The sequence below is a fragment of the Limulus polyphemus genome, unplaced genomic scaffold (genome assembly GCF_000517525.1).
Source record: "Limulus polyphemus unplaced genomic scaffold, Limulus_polyphemus-2.1.2 Scaffold2366, whole genome shotgun sequence".
Classification (NCBI taxonomy): Eukaryota; Metazoa; Arthropoda; class Merostomata; order Xiphosura; family Limulidae; genus Limulus; species Limulus polyphemus.
In genome coordinates this window covers 30,534-52,763 of record NW_013667976.1, presented here as the reverse complement: position 1 = coordinate 52,763, position 22,230 = coordinate 30,534, and the positions used below count along the sequence as shown (strand labels likewise).

General features: G+C 32.0%; 1 protein-coding gene across 1 annotated transcript in view; it reads right to left on the bottom strand.

Annotated features, from left to right (window-relative positions):
• LOC111087606 overlaps positions 1-22,230 on the bottom strand; it is an 80,192-nt gene that overhangs the window by 50,738 nt on the left and 7,224 nt on the right. The window contains exons 6-17 of the mRNA XM_022394820.1: positions 19,589-19,929; positions 18,117-18,285; positions 15,977-16,100; positions 14,373-14,432; positions 13,483-13,655; positions 13,015-13,166; positions 11,223-11,450; positions 9,336-9,547; positions 8,536-8,714; positions 7,812-7,984; positions 3,780-3,918; positions 1,163-1,362 (exon numbers count right to left, since the gene is read on the bottom strand). Of these exons, the coding sequence (XP_022250528.1) occupies positions 1,163-1,362; positions 3,780-3,918; positions 7,812-7,984; positions 8,536-8,714; positions 9,336-9,547; positions 11,223-11,450; positions 13,015-13,166; positions 13,483-13,655; positions 14,373-14,432; positions 15,977-16,100; positions 18,117-18,285; positions 19,589-19,929 (2,150 nt within the window). The remainder of the gene's footprint in view (positions 1-1,162; positions 1,363-3,779; positions 3,919-7,811; positions 7,985-8,535; positions 8,715-9,335; positions 9,548-11,222; positions 11,451-13,014; positions 13,167-13,482; positions 13,656-14,372; positions 14,433-15,976; positions 16,101-18,116; positions 18,286-19,588; positions 19,930-22,230) is intronic.

Genomic DNA, 22,230 nt, shown 5'->3' with positions numbered 1-22,230 from the left:
GTATCATGGGTAGTCCACATACCCAACTGAAGAAAACCATGCAGGCAAGAAAGAAAGAGGTGGGAACACATACCACAGAAGAAAACCATGCAGGCAATATAACAGAGAAGAGCACATACAGAACATAAAAGTCTATTTGGATGAGGAAGAGGATAAAGGTGTGATACAGAAAGAAGGAAAAGCAGTGAAACAGAGGAGTTATCCTCACAAGCCACAGAAGTGTTAGGGAGGAAAAATGATCCATAGAAAGAAGATATTTAGAAGAATAGAGAGTACGTGAAACATCAATGGCTAATAAACAGACCACTGACATCTACAGGTGAATACGAGAAGGAAGGAAAACATAAGGGAAGGTCAAAAAAGGAGCACTGGGAGAGTAGTTCAAACGTAAGCAAGGGAGAGCGGTTCAAACATAAGCAAAGTGAGACAGTGCAGGACCACACTAATATTCTCATCTGTAAGGGCAGCCCCCTGTGGAGGATGACAAATCTGGAAGGAATACATCCACAGGTAAAGTGTAGGAGAGGTAAATACCTGCAAGATCGAGAAAAAATGAAACATGTGGGACAGAACTGCCCAAAAATCTGAGACTGAGGAGACAGAAGACCCCTGATGCAAAAGTCAAGAGAGGAAATCTTCATGACAGAACAGTGGGTTGATCAGGGGAAAACCTTGGACCCAGAAACCAATGGCAGAAAAATTCCCTTTGCATTGAGAAACTTCCATGAAGGAAGGGTGAATGAAACAAGCCAGAAAAGAGGTTAACTGTTGTGAGAAATCTAATTACCTTGGCAATGACCAGAGGAAAACCAGGCATGAAGATGGAGAACACGAAGGTCTGAATGATGCACTGGTGACTGAGGATGACAAAGTCAGGACAGAGATAGAGGAATAGGTAAGGGAGGAGGAAGTTGGTGCTGGAGAAGCCATGGAAACTACAGCTGAGATGGCCAGGAAAGAGCTATCAAAAGGACTGAACACGGAGTGTCAAGGATGAACGAATTCCCGCGAAAAAGAAGGAAAATGGGAGAATAGACAAATGTATAGGTCCAATCCTGACTGAAAACATCGATAGCCAGAGCAAGTAAATGAGGAGCTGGAGACCAAAACCAAGGCAATTTGTGGTATAGGGATGTAGCAAAAGCTTCAATGTGAGGAGTACCCTGCTGAAGTCAAAGCCACTGGAAAACAAAAGTATCAAGAGACCACTCCATCGGATAAATGTTGTCTGGACAGGAATCCAATCCACAACAAGAGTGAAAGCACCTGGAACATGACACGCAATGATAGGAATATCGAGTGTGTGGGCCCAGAAAGAAGATCCAACATATGAATACAGAGGGATGGAGAACGGGTGCCACCCTGGTGATTGAGATAAGCAATCACTGAAATAAAGTCGGAATGGATCATTACCAGACTACTTCTGGCCAGATGAAGAAAATGAACCAAAACACGACCCACAATGAGAAGCTCCAGGATGTTAATAGGATAAGACTTCTGGGTCACAGACCAAAAACCCTGAATCTTCCATTTGATCAACTAACTCCCCCATCCCCCAGCAAATGAGTTCATGAAATGTGGAAAACCGGATGAGGAGGAAGAAACAGGACGCCTACTAATATGTGAATCATATCTAACCATCAATGCCAATCGACAACAAGGGTAGTAGGAGGAAGGTTAATAAGAGCCGACAAAGGATCCCTGCAAAATTCCACTGGTCATAAAAAGCCCATGAAAGAGCACATTTATGAGTTTGACCTAAGGGGATAAGGGCTACCAAGGATTATCAAATCCCCAGAAGTGATAGAACTTTGTGAGCTGTAATCGAACTGAAAACCAATTGAACGAAGTTGAAGAGGAGAAGGGCAGGCCCAACTGAGATGTGTGTATAAAAGAAAAACAGCCAAATAGACAAGATACTGGACAGGCCACAGTAAGAACTTCTCCAACTTGATTAACAGCCCATTATATATATATATATATATATATCTGCCGCTTCAGGAGCAGCTGATAAGGGTAACAGGCGGAATCCTGTTCAGAATAAGTAAACAGTAACCAGTCGATCAAAAAAAGGGAAAACACAACTCGAGAGCGAATAAGTGACGAACGAATGCTCTGAACGCCAGACAAAACATACAGGGCCAAAGCAAGTCCAAAGGGCAGTGAAAGAAACCACCCCATGGAGAATAAACCTTAGAGAGGGTCGTAAGTGATGAAATATTGGGATATGCAAATAAACAAACATTACATTCCTCTTTGTCATTAATAAACCTGGATAAAAAGCCCACCTAAGGGTGAGAAACGACTCCAAGGTAAAATGAGGCAGATTGAAAATTAGAATGAGGCGTGACAAACCTAGTACAGGCCACCACAGTTTCTGATTTTGTGGGAGGACAACAAACAGCCTGGAGAAAGATGATGAACAGGTGCAATGGCCTGTAGAGACAGAAAATCTTGTACCTCTTTGGACAGACTCAGGCTGGTGGCAAGATCCCAAGTCATAGGGAAGGAAAAGGGTACCAGGGACAAAAAGAGGTGGGGAAAGAAATAGTAGGACAAGTCCCTCTGATAAAACACAAAGAACCCATGAAACTGTAGTGAAAAATTGCCAAAGGGTAACAATATAATATAGTCAAGCTCCCACTGGACCAGAACCCTGTAGTTAGTCTCCAGTATTGTAGGCAACATGCCCATCAACATTGAATAAAACAATGAGATGGGAAGCCCCTGGAAGGGGAGAGGAACAGGTTGATATGGACCAAGACATGAAAGGAATAGGGAAATGTCGTGGCTCCAACTGTGACAAATGTACAACCAAAGAGGAAAGAGTTTAGTGTTGGCACACAAATTACGCATGAGATTCCAAAGTCTCAGATACATGATCAAAAACATATCAACAAAGAAAAAATACAGAAATCCTGAAAAGCTAGGTGGCAAACATACCCAAAACAAGGTTCCATTGTGATCCAGAAAATCCCAACTACAGTGAAACCACATGTGTAAGGCGAGAGCCAAAGAGGACAAATGAGATAAAATGGAGGTAATAAGGAATCATGGAAAAATGGGGAATTGGATAAAACATAACATACCCGAGAAATCATGTCGAAAAATGCTGTATTAGGCCTGGCCGATTCTGCAAGAGGGGTGGGGAAAACATGGCAAAATCCAGTGGTGTAAAAAAAGGCTATCAAATCATCATCAGCCTGAACAGATTTGGCTTGTTCAGGAGGATAATTGAGGCAATTTCAGGAGAAGAAGGTTGACCCATAGAACAATCAATCTCACGATGGATAATAGCAGAGAAATCCAATAATGGGTTTCCCCCACCTGTAGCCTGTGAAAATAGTGGCTAAAGGTATAACACCCAAAGTGGGAATATGAACCTCAGAATTCAATGTAGAAATACATAAATCAAACAAAATTGTTTGATGTAAAATATGCGAGTGGGAGAAAAAATAAATATTGGGAAATTAAGTTAAATTAAAAGATTTCTTCAATGTAAAAAAAAATTGATAATGATGAAATCCCACTTCAGAAATTTAACTTTTAAAATCACGATTCACATGAAGAGCATCAAAAGAAAAAACATCTGAACATGAATACTACAAAAAAAGAAGTGATAGTTCGATAGAATTGAATAGAGCAAGTCACTTGCATCATGAGAGTATGTCACACTCTTGTTGGTGGTAAAGGTATATAAAATACAAACATAATAATAATTAACCAAAAATTTAATAATCCTCCTAACAATAGACATATATCACATAAAAATTCCTTACCATTCGTCTTTGACTGATTAATGACCATCCAACTGTATATAAAACCAAAAACTTCCCCTCCTCTCAAGTTTCTCAGACTTAATTGCACAACCTGATTACATACTACTGATGGTCCAACAAGAGAAAAACTAGGCATTTCCTAAATTAGACAGAAATATAAGAACTGTATTACAGCATGCATAACTAATGTTACAAGTTTGAGCACACATACACACAAGTTAATATTAAAACAACTGCTACTCTAAAGCCTAATTTATGGTACTTATAGATCACTGAAAGTGCCAAAATTTTTTAATAAGATATTCGTTTTTATTTTATTTTATAGCTAAATAGAAAAGATTACATCATAGCAATTTTCATTTTTAGGCTACATAACAAGGCATCATATGAGTCCAGTAAATTAATAAATTCATTTTGGAAAGTTATTGATATGATCTTTATTCCTATTGATCATAATCAATATCCTTGAACATTTCACTAGTATTAAATCGTCATTACACAAAACACACATGAAGGCACAATGACAAGTGGGACAGTTAAAGAAAGCTAATGCAATTAATGACAGAAATTACTACCATATAGTGAAGCAATAAAATTCTAAAAATATTCAAATTAAAATGTAATCAAACAGAAAAAACATTACTGTCATGTTGTGAGCAGTAACATGTATAAAGTCAGAAATTACTGTCATATAGTAAGGAAGTAAATAACAAAAGAAGAGATATTAAAATAAATATATAAAAAAGAAAGATATCAAACTAAAAGTATAACCACAGACAGAAACTACTGTCATATTATATAAGATTAAGTACTATAAAAAACAACAGCACTGAAACAAACTATTGTATATCTAAGACAGTTACTACTGCCATATAGTTGGAGAACAAAAGTTAAAGAAACTGAAAGAGGAGAAAACACTTTTCCTTTTTCTGTATCTTGGTGATTTCCATTGTCAGAAACTAAGTTTGCCAGTTGTGAATTAAATGCTTTTAATTATACTTCTTAATAGTATAAATATATGTACTGTGTGTTGTTGTCGGGCTAAGGATTCTTCTAGAGTAGGTGTCTGTGACTTGTTGGCGATAAATTCAAAAATAAACAAACAGCATGCACTCCACTTGTTTTCAAAATAATATGTATATACATATATATATATATATATATATTTGAACTAGTTAAATGTATGTACAGAAATTCCTTACACTATAGAGATCATAGGTATATCATATATACTATATAGTTCTCTTCTTCTTAGGCCTATTCAATTGCTTTAGAATATCCAGTTGACAAGCCAAACTACTTTTCTTTGTTTCTAACACACTAGTATTTCATGTATAATTCACTTACAATTGTAGAGTGGGTTACCACAGTTGTATACTGCTCTTCGTACTTTTGCTAAAATGCACTCAGGCTTGTTCAATTACTTTAGAACCCACTTTGATGAAACAAACTATCCTTCTTATCTCTTAACAATTGTTAGTCTTCCTCTAACATATTTAACCATTAGGCCTTTCACTTCTGCGGCAGTTGACTTTACGTTAAACTTTTCTTTGGCTAAACTCCTTCTCTGTGACTTTACTCTCTCTTCTACTATTATCTGTCTGTCTGCCTACTTTTCCCACTCATCTCACACTATTTATACATTTATTAAATAATTGTCTGATCGCTATATCCTCATCATCAATAAATTTCATGCAATGTTCTATAATCTCAACATTATTGAGTTATAAACACAATGTACAACTCTTATCAAATTAAATTAAATTAAACTTGTCATCACATTTACTTTAAAATAATTGCTTCTAACTCTCTTGTTATAAACAAAATTAAACAATCACAAAATATTCACTCACAAAATAAATTAGTCAATAATATCTACAAATAACAGTCTTTTATATTATGGCACCTATACAATTAAATTAGGTGCAAAACTCAATGGGAAAGAAGTAGGTGTTGGGTATAGGATGTAATGGGAAAAATAAAAATAAGGTAAATTTTCTTCAGAATTCAACAAAAATATCTTACTGTTTACTTTTTGGTATATACTTAGTTGAAGAATAATTACCCTAAATGGCTTTAAGCATACAGTTTACTATTATCACTGAAATTATCTTATTGTGTCAGTTCAAGAAAAATCCACCAGGAAGGTGAGGAATTCTCCTAATCAGATATTAATTTGAATCTTAGGACAATAATTCATATACATTAAACTTGAACTTTAAACAAATTACATATAATGAAGTAGTCATACTGGGGCTTTCAAAACTTTGGTATCATTACTCATCCACTAGAAAGAAAAGTGTATTCAATTGTTTGTCATAAATTAACTGCTACTTTTTTATGCATAATTAGTATGCCTTTGTTTTTATGGCCATTTAAGTATACAACTCTGTTGATTTAGTTTACAGTTATCATAAAATGTAAAAGCACTGTTACCATCAAATGACATTTATTTTGTACATCAATTGACTGTGGTAACATCTTTATAATATCACAAAAAAGCATGGTCATACAGAATCACAGTTTTAAATGACTCAACTAATTTTCTTGTTAATGCTGTTAAATATAATGTAGAAGTTTAAAATGTTTTGAAATTTCAGGTGACTGAACAAGCAATTAGTACATTTTAAAGTCATTCTGATCAGAAACATATTTGTCTACATAGATAATGTTAAAAAGAAAAGATGAAAATTAAATACAACCAGAGGAGAATGATACAAGAAGAGATCAAGGTCAAAGAAAGACCTAGGGAGAGATAGACAAACTGGTAAAATACAGGGTGGAATGAAGTACATTGATCCAAACCTTGGGTGCCATCCAGCATGAAATAGATAAGTCAAAATGTATGTATTACAGTACACATATACAAGGTGTGTATTACAGTACATATATATAAGGTAAGTAAGGATTACAGTACACATATACAAGTAAGTAAATACGTATTGCAGTACACATGTACAAGGTAAGTAAATACGTATTGCAGTACACATGTACATGAAATATATCACTGCACAAAAACATTAATTGTATAACTCTCATAGACAACATTGATTTTTTCAAAGCTTCTTACAATGCTACAGAAGGTTATCTGTCCTTAGTTATCTCTAATTTTGAACTGACAGACTAAAGAAGAGGCAGCTAGTCACTATCAGTGCTTGGGTTACTTTCATCTTATCAAACAGTGGGATTTGACAGATGTTCTTTCATTGCATCAACAGTTCCAAAGTGTGGAGCATATTTTTTGTGGCAACAGGTTACAAACCATGAATCTTTACATTTGAAGTCTAGCATTGCAACAACAAGGTCAAAACTTTACTACTGCATAGAACATGACCAACAGTAAACGTTAAAAAAAAGATCTAAAGTAAGCCACATATATACAAATTCCAATCATGGCTCATTTTCACTACACAGCAGAGCTACCATCAAGATTCACTTTTCTAGGATAGAGAATGATCAGATGTGATGACATGGATTTTACTGATGTGGTGAGGCTCCAAAATTGTTTTAATATAACATACTCAGTCTCTGTACTGGATGCTTGAGAAATAACTAAAGATCAAATGATGGGCAGCATAATAGGTTTGACTAAGGTGTTTACAACCATTCTGTTTCAGCTTGGTACCAATCACTCCATGTTCACCCATTGTAGAAGAAGTTCCATCAGCACCAAATGAAACAAAATAATCCAATAATGTATCTTTTCTTTAACAATTTTGTCAACAACTGTAATGGCTCTGACATCACTCAACTCACACATCTTCATGAGAAATGTACATTAATCATTGTGAACAAACAGTGTAAGTGTTTTATGAACTGTTGTTTCATCCAGACATAGTTCTATGAATGGAAGACTTTGAAAAATCCAGCTCACAGTCAGTTTTCTGTCATTGACATTTCTTATATTAAACACTTTAATAAATTCTAAGTTCACCTTCTTTAGCTTCTAAAAACATGATGAGTGATTTTCAACTCATCAAAATACAACAACTGACAAATTACAACCACTTAGTGTGACAGTAAATAACTCACTGGATTCTCAGGCCACTGAACAGCAACTTGCTGTGCTGCCATCTTCTCCGTAAAATCAACATTTTTAGTACGATAATGGAGTAACCCAGGAAGCAGATCAATACTCATATTCGTTTTAACTTTGCTACCAAAGTCTAGTTGTGCTTGAATAATGTTGTTTTCTATCTCACAGCCTAAATAAAATAATAGAGACAATCTTGAATGTATTTTGACTTTAAATAACCTTAGTAAAAACCTAGAAACTTGTCTAAGTTTTACAAACATATACTTTGTTTCAGAATTCATCAAAAGTTTAGAGACTGTTATTTGTCACTGACAAATATACAATTATTTTACCATTTTAATATTTTTATTGTAAGTTACATCCCACGAATATAAAGAAAACAAGAATAGACAGCTGTCCGTAAAAAGATATTACATTTGTTATGAGTCTCTCCATAAGCAAAACTAAGAAAAAGAGCTGAGTTATTTCAAGTTAGATATACTTACTATACTAATACTTCTATTGAGTTAGTCTGTGCTCATGTTATATCTAATTTTTATCAATACCTTACAGACTTCAAAACATGTCTTTTGTCTATGATATTCTACAGAAATAGGATTAAATGGAAATGACTCAAACTTCTTAGATACACACAGAGAAACCAAAGATGTAGTTGTTGTTTTTTTTGGCTACTTAAAATTATTTTTTACAAATAATTATAAAGTTCAATTACATAATTACCTTTAAAAATTAGATTTTTTGTTGTATCTGTGTTAAACAGTTGTTGACATGGTTCTTTCATAAAGATATTCATATCAAATACTATAATCAACTCATATAAACTGTCTGATATGAAGTTCCTAACTGGAGTGGGTGCTTTTGAGACAACAGAAATCCAAGGACTTTTTCCTGAAATTGGGCTAAATGATAAAAAATTATAAGTATATATATAAAATTAATATATTTGAACTGTTAGAAGAAACATTCAGCAAAAAAATAATACTTTAAATCGTCTCACACCAAGCTTGAACTTAACTGTACATACATTACAAGTATACCTTAATGGTATCAAATCACAAGGGAATGTTAGGGAGGATTTTGTAAAGTTTTGCTTATACATGGTTGTGTTAATGTTAAGCTGTTCAATAAACATCAAGTCTACAACAGTACATAAACCAAATCACTAGTATATACATGTTCTGCAAATAAGTAAGATATACTCTATTCTTTATTTAATGTTACTTTCATTAACACTATTGGTCAGAAAGTTTAATATATCTATTTTAATTTTTTATCATTATATCTTTATCACAGACATTATGTTGAATTGTTAACTTAGTAAATCGATTTTGGACAAACTTTAAATCTCCTAAACTGGTCAAACCATAAATGGCTAGCTCTAATCAGAATTTAATATATATCACACATTTAAAAGATTTGAGAGGACAAATTATAGCATATAAGTAATTTTTGGAAACCACTGTATAAAATATTCATCTTTATAAAGTATTGAGCTTTTATTTTTATACATATTTACTTACAAAGGTCCTTCATCTGAAAAGTGGCTGAGTGTTACTGAAGCTAATCCCACCAAGTTAACTGAAGATGGAAACAAACAGGTAAAATTTTTTCCTTGAACTTCAACCTTTTCTTTACTCAAAATATCTTTTGTCAATCCAAAAATATTTTTTATACTGAATATGCAGCCCAGCTTACCAGTATCAAGCACATTTTCACTGAGTGTCAAAGTTACCTATGTTAAAAAAGGTAACATAAAAAATGTTAATACTTGTCTCACATAGGTTCTTATAATCACTCTATGTAATTTATTTTCACTTGTGAAAATATAAGATAATTAATCTGATATATAGCTTTTACAGCATAAATGTATATTGATTAATTATTGCGTTTTGTTTTGTACATAAAAAAACTCATTTTTCACAGCTACATGTATTTAAAGTTCTTTGAATTCTTTACTATATTAGGGTACCAGTTATATTCAGAAAAAGCATATAAACTTAGCAAAAATATCTCAAAAAGATGCAAGATGAAATCATAAATCTGACACCATTTGATGAGCACAAATGATATTTGCTGATGAACCACTCAATGTCATTTTTGTCTCTAAATTGAATTTTTTAACACATATAAATTAATCCTTTTGCTATGTTTATATATGTATCTTGTGCCATATAATCTAAGACATGTACTAATCTTCTTTTCCTATATACCTACACAGATGTATTTGTCTATCCTATGCATATAATATAGCCAAGGGAAATAGCCAGGTTTTCTAGTGGTTATATGTTGCATAGATCACATGAAAAAACACATCTGACTATCACATATCTTCTGCCTGATAACATGTTTTTACAGAAGTCTTGGGATAAATTCTAGAGCTTCTTCGATATTTACTGCTTTATTTCTGCTGCTGTATATTGGTGTTTAGTCATGATAAGCTTATAGAAAAGGATCAACTACACTCTCACTTATACAAGGTTCCCCCTATCTACCATCCCAGAAACATCAAAGCAGTGAATCTTGTAGAAACCATAATTTAATTTTATCCCAAATATGTTTTAAACACTGGATGACTGTAAAGGATGCAGTACATGTTGATATACATGTATATCAAGATTAAAAAATTACATAACTTAAAACAGTAGGCCTAAAATTATTGTGCAACTAATTTTGTAGTGTTACTAAAAGATGACTGAATATTACATCACAAAACAAAGGATCCTACCACGAAATTATAGAAAAAAGAAATGTTTTAGTTATTTTGAAATTGTGTTGCAAAAACTGAAACATTATAATACAATTACCAAAAAGAAATGTTAATTCTGCACAGGGAATAAATAGTGTTGAAGCATTGAAGGAGGTTAAACATACAATATTATGGGAATTATCATCTTCTTTCTATAGTTTTCATTATATCACATCAAAAATGTTTATGATACTACCAAGTATTTCTTTAACATTTCTGTTCTCATCAGTTAATTAAACTTCAGTAAATAATATTAAAATTATCTATAAAATTATAACAAGACCTATCACTATAAACTTATTTTTTTATTCAAGAAATACAAAATAGTCCCATAGCAATAAGGATGATCAGAATGCTCAATATACAGAGTAGTCTTTAATTGGAATGATCAATTCAAATCTATAACTAAATAGCCCCCTGGCCAAAATAAAAAAAATTCTCTTGAGAATTACACCCACAGAATTTAATTGTCTAATTAACCTTTCAAAAATATATACACAATGACACAATTTAGTTTAAAAGGAACTCTCAACCACAAAAGGCTAGCTATGTGCTTGCAGAAAACTAAATGAGTAATGGTTAGCTCATAATAGTTAGATTACACACATTCAGAAAAAATATGTAATAATTAGTTTTTAAGATTTACATTATATACTTTCACCTTGGTATCTCTCATTATAAATAACTTCTTGGGAAAAATCTTCTCTATTTTCTGTGATGCACTATTTACATGATAAACTCTCAGATTTCTTTGCTCCACTTTCCCAGCATCTTTGAATGTACATCCTAATTCATAAGCACCAACTGGTACATTTGCAAAAAATCTCCAGAATGTTACAATATAAATTTCTTTCTGCACAGCAGCATGAAATTCTGGAAGAGATTCTTTCTGCAAGTGAAAAAACAAATATATATATTCACACACACACACACACATATATATGAATATTCATTTTTAAAATAATAAATATTTAGCTTCAAATATTTTATTTATATTTTCATAACACCACATTTCTGTATACATTTGCATTCTCTTAAATATTTTTTACCTTTTTTCTATGGCAAAAAAATCAAAACACTTGAATTGCATGAATTTTTTCATTTTATGGTTTGTTTAATAGACAACATAACTTTCAGTAATGAGTTGTGTTTCTATATACTTTCTTTAATATTTTGGTACATAAAGATACCATGCATTTTTTACCTTCATAAAACAATATATTGTTATTCTAAGTATGTGCATTTTTTATATAATGTGTGGTCAAGAAAGTCATTAAACTGATTTTATTCAAGCTGTCTTTGTCTCTTGTCATTCTATTGAGGTCACACCTGTTCTGCCCATGAAGAGAACTGGCTATAATGTTGCATATTATGCAAGAATGTAGAAAGCAGTGTCCTCCAATGGTAGATTAGGTGGTATCTCAAGGTTACGGCCACCAAAACATTTGAACGAGAATGACCAGTCATGTGATAGCACTAGTCACGCTCAGTAAATCCAACATTACCAGTGTAGAAAGGAATGTTGAATTTAAGACAGTCTGGTAGATAATCTCAAGATATTCAGTTTTGGACAGAAAGAGAGAATAATTTAAATCCAGTAGAACTAGCAGTTCATTATCTAAGCAAGAACAAACACTATTTTCTGTTAAAAGAAGGTTTGTGCTTTTGTATTTTACATTGTGTTTAGTCTATTTATTTCATTAACATGACCTCACATATTCTGAGAAACCCAGTAATATGCTGTAATAGATATCTCCTGTTATTCAGTGGATCTATCCCATTGTTATAGGATTAATCTGTTTTATCTGAAGATACCAGAATATTATAAATTATTTGTCATAATATTTATATAATACCTAAAACTTTAGCATTCAATGTTAATATATTAAATATATATATATATACATATGTAAATCCAATAAGTATGAGGTTATCCAACTATGTAGAAAAGTTTTCACATATAAAGTGGATCTCTAGTACACATAACTGTCAACTGCATAAAACCTACTTGATGCTAAAACATCTTCTATGAATCATAGAATAAAAATTACACTTTTTCCATTTAGCATGCAGGCACATAAACATGAAATTAAAACCTCATTCACAAATAAGCCCTTAGTATGACATGAACAAAACTATATCTTCATTAAATAGCTATTATTTGAATACAAAAATAAATTTTGAGCAGTTGGTACTGATTCCACTAGGACAGTGTAATAAGTTTCATCAAGCAATGATAGTTTACAAATGAATTTCAAACTGTTAGTGCAATAACTGATGAATATTTATACTTGTAGCATGAAACACAGATGAAACAATTAAGGTAATAAACAACACATGAGTTAAACCTTGTTGTTTATTTATGAGCATTTCAATTTCACACGTTGACACTAATACCCCAAGCATAATTAAAAATATTATGACGTACAAGAAAAACTACATATATTTCTTACTGAAGAACTTTCGATGTTGCCAACAGGTTCAAGTTTGCATTCAATATTATCTTTAGCTAATGCTTTAGTCATCTGAATGGTAATGTTTACTGGTTCATTTGGGTCTGTCATATCAATAACTTCTGGCCATAGAAGCAGAAATGCTGTACAGCCTGTAACACATAGACATAGATTACAACTTTTCCCAATATAGATAGGAAATATGTACTTTATGTAACAAGAAAACTGAGTTGGGTAAGGTGGTTCACCTAAAGCTGCTACGAAAGTTTTTAGTTTTAGTTTAGAACAAAAGATAATTAAACTGGCTAAATAAAGCAGACATTTTAACAAGTTTATAGATTGCTGAAGTTCTCAAATACATCACTATATTATGAAAGTCACACAACTGTCCTAAAATAAACAGTAAAATGCTTGCCACATTCAAGTACCAGCTCAAGAGATGAAAATAGAATACACTGTATAACTTACTGTTAAAGTGGAGATCTGTGGGTAGAAGGCAGTTTCCACAAACATCGGTTTTTTTACCACTGTGAGGAACACCATCACAGCCAATGCATAAATTGTTACCATCACACACATCACATTTGTCCATTCCATAATCTGGCATTCTTTCTGTTTTCTTTTCAACACAATAACCACATCTGTAAAGAAAAACATCATTTACAAATCTACAGAAGATTCATCAATTACTACAAGTAAGCTAAGTAATACCTGTATCCACTGTAACTCTTTTAACTTTCTATTTAAAAATATATAATGTTTGCTAAAAGTCTTAGATGCTTTTAATAAGGTAAGGAATTATTTAGAATTTAACAGCTATTTTTAGCAAACAATGTATACTTGCATATTAATAATAGATATATATTCAATGAATGTAAAACTTTACATTTTTATTAGTTGAATTTCTAATATTCAATATATGTTTAAATCTCTCTTTATATAAATTAGATTTATAACACACAGTAGAGACATGAAAACTGAATCTATTTTGTTTGAAATGCATTTCCTGTTTGTGAACATCCTTATTAATGAATCATTTTTATCATAATAAAAAAAAACATTTACCTTTTAATGTTTAAAAGCTAATATTCTTTCATCAATGCAAATATCACCCATAATTTAATTTTAAAGCTTAATTAATTCAAGCAAAAATAACACAACAACAAAGCTGAAAACCAGAAGAATATTTATAATTATTCATTTTTTTACCATTATGAAATGAATACTAATTTAAACATATTATAGAAATCGTGAAATGTACTTGTAGACTCCAGATGTTTCTTTAAAGATAGATAAAAATGTTTATTTTTGATGTTCCAAAAGTCTATAAAAAGCTTTATTGCATGTATAAAACTTACACATTCACATAAGCATTCTTATCATCTGCTTCATCACATTGATCCTGTGGTAGTTCTTTCCTGAACATTACAAAATTATTGCATTTTACAAGGTATATTTAAATATATATCTAAATCCTATATAAACAATATACACAGAACACCAGTAAGTAGATAGAAAAAATGCTATTTATTAAATAAACAAACTTGAAACAATGGGTACAATATTACCATGGCCACATATCATATTTATAAGGAATTGCACTCCATACTTTCAAAAGAATTTGGACAAGGGTGTCCTAAGAAAGTGATTGGTTGTGACACTTTCGCAGGGAGCTATCACGAATGGACAAAACATATTTGATAAGGTTCATATTCAGCAGCTGGCCAAGCCACTGAAAAGTGGTAATGTCATTGTTTTGTGACTCAGACAAATAAAAAATATCCCTATCTTGCATGAAAATTCTGATCTGTCTGGCAATATGCTCAAGAACTCGATGTATTGAGTGGTAGTGGCCATCCCTTTGCATAGCAATGGCTGTAATCATCTAGCTACTTAAATGGCACCCTCCACCATAATAGAAGTACCACTTATTTTGTTGTGGCATGCAGACAATCCAGCAAATGTTTTTAGGGGGATAATTGCCAAACCCAAGTGAATCCACTGCATAAGAACTGTGTAAATTTGGACATGTTAGAAAAACATTACAGTGTACAAATTTGACTGGAATGAGGAATGGCTTATATAATTGTATTGGGGTACATTTGCACATGTTCTGAAACAGTAGTAGTCACCTGACATGGGACATTCTTGACACTTCTTTTAGCAAGAAGAGTCTACTCTTTTGGTTTTGATTGCCTGGGCCATGAATAAAGTTTTTTTTTTAATTTTACAATTTGGACAAAGCTAGGTACATTTTTATTACATCAGTACTACAAACTTGCAAAGCACAAAGATAGTCATTTCTAAATGGATAGCAACAGAATAAGCTAATATGAGTATTTTATATCTTTATAATAGGTAGTTTATTAAACATTCCATATAAAGGTGACCATCCTTTTTTGACAATTTTATATCATTGCTTCGTTTTTAACACTAGTGTTAGGATAGCTTCTTGATTTCAATCCGTATAACAAGATGTATGTCTTCCATCTCATTTATGGGCAAGTTATTTGTAAAATTACCTTATTCTTTATGCATTAATAATACCAAAATACACTGAGAATGCATTAAACTCAGTGATATTTCTATATTTCAAGGATTAGCTATTTATATATATTTATATTTATGTTAGTGGAAGTTTTATGATTTCTTTAATTTTTAAGTTATTTTTACATTTGCAACATCCTCTTTAAAGTTATTTCTTAAAAACAATAAATTAGTTATGAACTGTTTATAATTTTGTACTTGAATAGTGCTTATAATTCTGAATTACTGGTGATTGACATTTCTTAATACTTTTGAGTCAGTGGAATGAAATACATTTATATGCATATTAAATTGAACTGAATAATTACTAACTGGTATGGTAAGTTTAATGACTTATACTTCATGAGTGAAACTCCCACTTTCAAAATTTAGTTGAGAACTTAAAAATGCACACACAAATGTTTCTCATACTTACTGAACACATAAATATTTGTCATTAATTTTTATAACCTCCTCTTGTTTCTCACAGAAGTTAGCACAGCTTTTCTTTATATCCTCTGGCTTTTCCGATGTACACAAACCACATTCCTCAGAAAAATCTGCAAAATTTAATTTGTTAGTAAATAATATAGAAAAAATATAGCAAAATGAACCTTGAAAATGCATTATTTACACCTAAAACTACATAATGAATTATCAAATTGAACTTACTAATTCGAAACATATATGCTGATCACTTATGTATCACTTTTACAAACTATAAATTTGTAAAGCTCTTTATTAAAATACATTTTATAACAGTTTCTTTTGTTATATTTCCATAAACAGAAACATCTTATAAAGAAAAAAATATATGTTACATCTACTTAGAGTGAAAATATAATACAAATAACAGCTTTAGGCATATAGTCTAAAAGTAGGTTGAAGTGCTATGAGAGAGCAAATTTTGAAGTGGCTCATTTATAGTTTTTAATTTTCCAGAGCTTTAGGTTTCATGCACTAATCAGGGGACATTGTGATGTTATGTTGTTAATACCACTGGCAGGTACACAGCTTTTAAACAGTGGGTATGGGCAGTGGTATATGTATGCCCCTGCAATTGTGGAGAGGTCCAAGCCAAAAGGGAGCCTATAGGGCCTGACAAACTTAAGAATTATTGACAATGGAAATAAATGTAAAGGCCCAATTACTTTTTGTGGAGGGGAGACCATCTTTTGTACTGGATATAGGAATATTCTTAAAAGAAATTTTGGAAAATTAAAGCCTAATATGTTATCTGAAAGTTTTTAAAAAGTTTAATTATTAGTATGTCTCTTGGTTGTACAGCAGCAAGTGTATGGATTTACAACACTAAAATTGGGGGTCCAATTCCCTGTGATGGACACAGCAGATAGCCTGATGTGGCTTTGCTATAAAAACACACACATTATTAGTATAATAAAGTCTGCAAGTTATCCTCTGTTTTACTCTGACTGCCCTGTGCATATTAAAATTGATACTGTTACCTTTTATGAAATATTAATCACAACTGTAAGGTGTATTCAACCTATCCTTTCAATTTATTACTGAATGCACTTGACCACAGCGTATAAGTTGACAGCATTAATGCTGGATTAGGATGTAATAGACACTGCTATGTAAATCTATGCAGTAAGACATGCATGGTTTATCTGATTGATTTTGTGTTATTTCTGTTATAATTACTTAGATGACATCATTAGATGACTACTTAGTAAATCTAGGTCTAACCAAACTCAAATATTAGTTTTTTATCAATAATAGCAAAACTTAAATTTTACTGTTTGTTTGTTTTGAATTTCGCTTAAAGCTACACGAAGGCTATCTGTGCTAGCCATCCCTAATTTAGCAATGAAAGACTAGAGGGAAGGCAGCTGGTCATCACCACCCACCACCAACTCTTGGGCTACTCTTTTACCAACGAATAGTGGGATTGACCATCACATTATAATGCCCCCATGGCAAGCATGTTTGGTGGGATGAGGAATCGAATCCACAACCCTCAGATTACAAGTCAAGTGCCATAACCACCTGGCCATGGCCAGGCAATTTTACTGTTAAGCACATAATAAATGAGATGAGATTTGAGAAAAAAAGTCAACTTATAGCCAAACTCAAACATTAGTTATTTTATCAGTAATAGCAACACTTAAATTTTACTTTATTTGCAAGTACTATACAAATTGTGAGCTTATTTCAAGCACCCATAATAAACAAGGTTTAAACATCCCTTTCATCAGAACTAATTGAGAAATTTAACAAGTTATAAACACACAGAAACAATATTTTCTTTACAATTTATAAATAAACTCTTTAAACCCATAATTTTTTGTGTGTTCTGCCAGAATTATTTTCATGATTTCCTAATAATTATCACCCCATCTTATGAAATTTAAATTTTTTAAATTTTGTTTTTCCCTTCTGCAGCAGCAAAGATACCCACATCAAGAATTATTGAGTAAATAGCCTCAAATCTTTTGCTGTTGAACATTTGGTGTCACCATCCAATGGGTAAGTCGGATACTAACAGCAACTGCTCAGGTTTAAGGAGTTAAACCTTATTTTCATTACAAGTACTACAGAAAATGAAATCTTACTTCCATTATATATTCCAGTACAATCACGACAAGTTAACCCATCACCACCACACACACCACAGTCATCCTCCATCAGTGGGTGGTCAATCACACGTAGATCCAAACAGTCTCGTTGTTCCAAATAATAAACCATAAAATCTTCAGCAAGAGGACCCTCTTTTCCACAAAGCTAACAGAAAAATTCCAATGGGTTCATTATGATATTGTAAGCCATTCTTAACGGTTAACAAAAATACATAAGAATTAACTACATCTTTAGTGGAGCATTATCTGAATTTTTTTAAGTGAAAAATTTATTATGCATCAGAATATCAAGCTAAAGCAATCACATAATTGACTTTAGTTAAATAAATTGAGTATAAAATAGTTCAGAATGCACAATTTACAATAATTAATTATTCAAGACCAGGATGTTAAATTCACACTTATAACAAATATTACACAAGCACAATTACAAAATGGGGTCTGTGTTGGGCCTCAACACCAGAAGTAAACTCAATAATGATATTTATAAATGATAATCCTTCCTTAGAATTATGCATAGATATAATAAACACAAGCCAATTCACTGGCTGCAATACATCTGCATTTACTTCCCTTTAGTATTTGATCGAGTTATATTGCAACTTAACATTTTTTATATTCTACAATCAATTTTAAACAGTTTCTTTAGTCTACTTGGGCTTAATCACTCCTTATTGCGAAAATATTTTTTGACGGAGTATATTATATAGAATTATATTTGTTTGTTTGTTAAGCACAAAGCTACACAATGGACTATCTGTGCTTTGCCCTTCATGGGCATCAAAACCCAATTTTTAGCATTATAAGCCCTCAGATTTACTGATGAGCCACTGGGAGGCAGAATTATATAATGCTAGGAATAAGCATACCAACTTTCATTAACAGACAAGTAAGAAACATTGTACATTTAAAATTCACTAATCAAAATATTTATTTAAATCTGTATTAGTATTAATTAACTAGTGGTACTTCCAGGTCTTTTGTGCCTCATTATATGATCAAAATGTTCTTTGTTAAAAATAGCATTAAAAAACTTTTATAAATAATTTGAGCATTAAGAATTTAACATCTCATTATTAGTAACATTTAATGACAAAATACCAGGATTATCATTAACACAGAAAAGGGGTAAAAAGAATAGTATGCCGCTGTTTTTTTTTTGCACCAGTCTCTCTCACCAATAAATACATGAAAAATTAACATATAATAACACCTCAACATTTTCCAATATTTGTCACCAACTCCAGAAATACAGATATAAAGGTTTACAAACATATAGTGAATGCCCAAAATAATTTCTGTCACTTGCAGTAAGTATACTTATGGACTTGGATCTGAAGTTTTCTTAAAACCAAATGAATCTAAAGTAATTATTTTCATTAATATAAAAGATAAAAAAATATGATAATCTAAAATAACATACAAATAAGTAAAATCGTAAAACCAACCAGAGCACAATTTGCTAAGTTCATGTCAACAACTTCTCCATCACCTCTACTATCAGTCATATCCCAAGCTGTTCCTAAAAGCATAACTTTTTCAGCAGCCTCAAATATGGAGTATTTGACATCGGGGTATTTTCCAACAAAACGCAACTCCGTTGAAGGGGAAAGAAACACAGCTTTCATTGAAACACTCTTTGTCATTCCTTGGTTTAAACTTCTATGATGAATAAGACCAAAATTGTAAGGAATAAATTCCAGTGACATGTTTGAAAATGAAGATCGATTTGATGCAACTGGTAGACTCTGCCAAACAGATTGCTCAGTTGTTTTATACTGCCACATCCCTGTAGAAAGAAAACCAGTGACATATATTAATTAAAACTAATTTAATTACTTTTATTGTAACAAATTTTGAGCTTAAAGCATCTATTTATACAGGAAAAATACAGGAAAAATACTATAAATCATAGTTAAAATTCAATATGTAGAAACAAGGCCAAAATTCTGGAATGTTTTTTTTTCATTTCGACCTTAGTCACATCAAATTAGGGGTCAGCATGTATTTTTGGAAGCCAAGAATTTTAACACCCAGGTGGCTAGTCCAGTCAGCAACAATTTGTTGATACCAAATCTGTAGTAAACTTCCTAATGTTTTATCATGGTAGTTATAATGTAATGAATATCCATTCCAATGATTTTTGTGCAACAATTTGACAAAAAGAATGCAGAATAATTTTTAAGATTTTTAAAAAGCCAACAGTTTTCCAACACTTAAAAGTTATACTTCTTGAAATGACCTTAACATTTAATTAAGTCTTATCTAAGGTAAAGTTTTTTAATTATCTGGTTTATATATATAACTGTCATTCTATAAGAAAAACAATGAGGATATGAGAAAATTTCTATTGCACCATACCATCAAAAATTATCTTTATGCATTATTTTTGTTATTTGTGATATTAAGATGTACTGTACTGTAAATGACACTGTAACACATGCACAAGAATAAGTGATTTCTTTCTAAAAGTATATGATATACAATCTTTTTAAGACGTACAAAGAAATGTCTATTTAATTTGGAAGCCTTAAACAAGGACCACTTTCAATGTATAAATAGGTATAAAAATTTTGTACAATTTACTTTTTATTTAATTTAATATCTATTGTATACACACTGATGTGAGAGCACATTGCCAGTATCTGCTGAAAAAACAGGTCTAATACCATAATAAACTCATGAAGAAACACCATTTGTGAATTCAGAGGGACCCATCATAGTACCATCAGCAAAAAGTAACCAGTGTAAACTAGTATATATGATATTATAAACTAGAATGGCATAATAAATTAAGTATGAAAAAAGATGAAACATTAACACTATCAATTGCCTTAACAATCTTAAACACCTCAGTCAGATCCACTCTAACTTCTCTTTTTTGAAGAGAAAAAAATTTTGAAAGATCTTAATTTCTCCTTATATGACAACTCCTCCATCCTAGGCACCATTCTAATCACCCTCCTCTGAACCCTTTATAACAATTCAATGTCCTTCCTAAGGTAAGGAGTCCAACACTGGACACAATACTCCAAATGTGGCATAACCAGTGACCTATACAATGAAATTATATCCTCTTTAGACTTGTATTCAATATTTCTGTGGCTATAACCTAAAATCCCGTTTGCCCTACCACTAGCAATAGCACACTGCTTGGATGGCTTAAGAGACTGATCAACCACTATACCAAGATCCCTTTCTTTTATGACACTGTTAAGTTTATTCCTATCCAAATTATACTTATAATTCAAATTACAATAACCCACATGCATTATCTTGCATTTATTATAATTAAAACCCATATGCTATTTAATTGCCCAACTCACTAAATGATCTAAATCTTTTTGTAAAGCAGCAACATCCTCCTTACAGCCAGCAACACCCAAAATCTTAATATCATCTGCAAATTTAAGTAACTTATTGACCGTTCCTTCACCTATGTCACTGGTGTAAATAAAAAATAAATAAAAAGGTTCTAAGACTGAGCCCTGAGGTACCCTATTTGTGACATTAAAACAGTTTGACCGAACTCAATTTACAACAACCCTCTGCTTTCTTCCATCCAGCTACCCTTCTATCCAATTAGCCAACTTATCCCCCACACCTATAGAGATAATTTTCTTTACAATCCTTTTATGTTGCACCTGAAAATCTAGATACATCGAATCAACACCCTTACCCTCATCTTCATAAGCAGTAAACTTTCAAAAAAATGTCAAAAGATTTGTAAGTCAATACTTTCCCTTAGTGAAACCATGTTGACTATCCAATAAATTTCTAAACTTTGTTAAGTAACTTTGCAAAACAACTTTTATCACACTTTTCAAAACTATTACCATAACTGATGTATTGTCACATGATTATGGGCTATTATATTGTTACGTCTCCGTTTGTTAATTAACTTTCCGTAACTTCGTTCCGACGAAACTTGCGACACAAGTTCTTTACTTAATAAAACTGGTTTATTCTTTCCGAATACAACTTTACCGATACACTCAACTTCAACAATCGGGCTAAACAAACGCTATAACAACGAACGTCAATAATACTTCTGACTGCAGATCAATTACTCACTATCTACACACACATT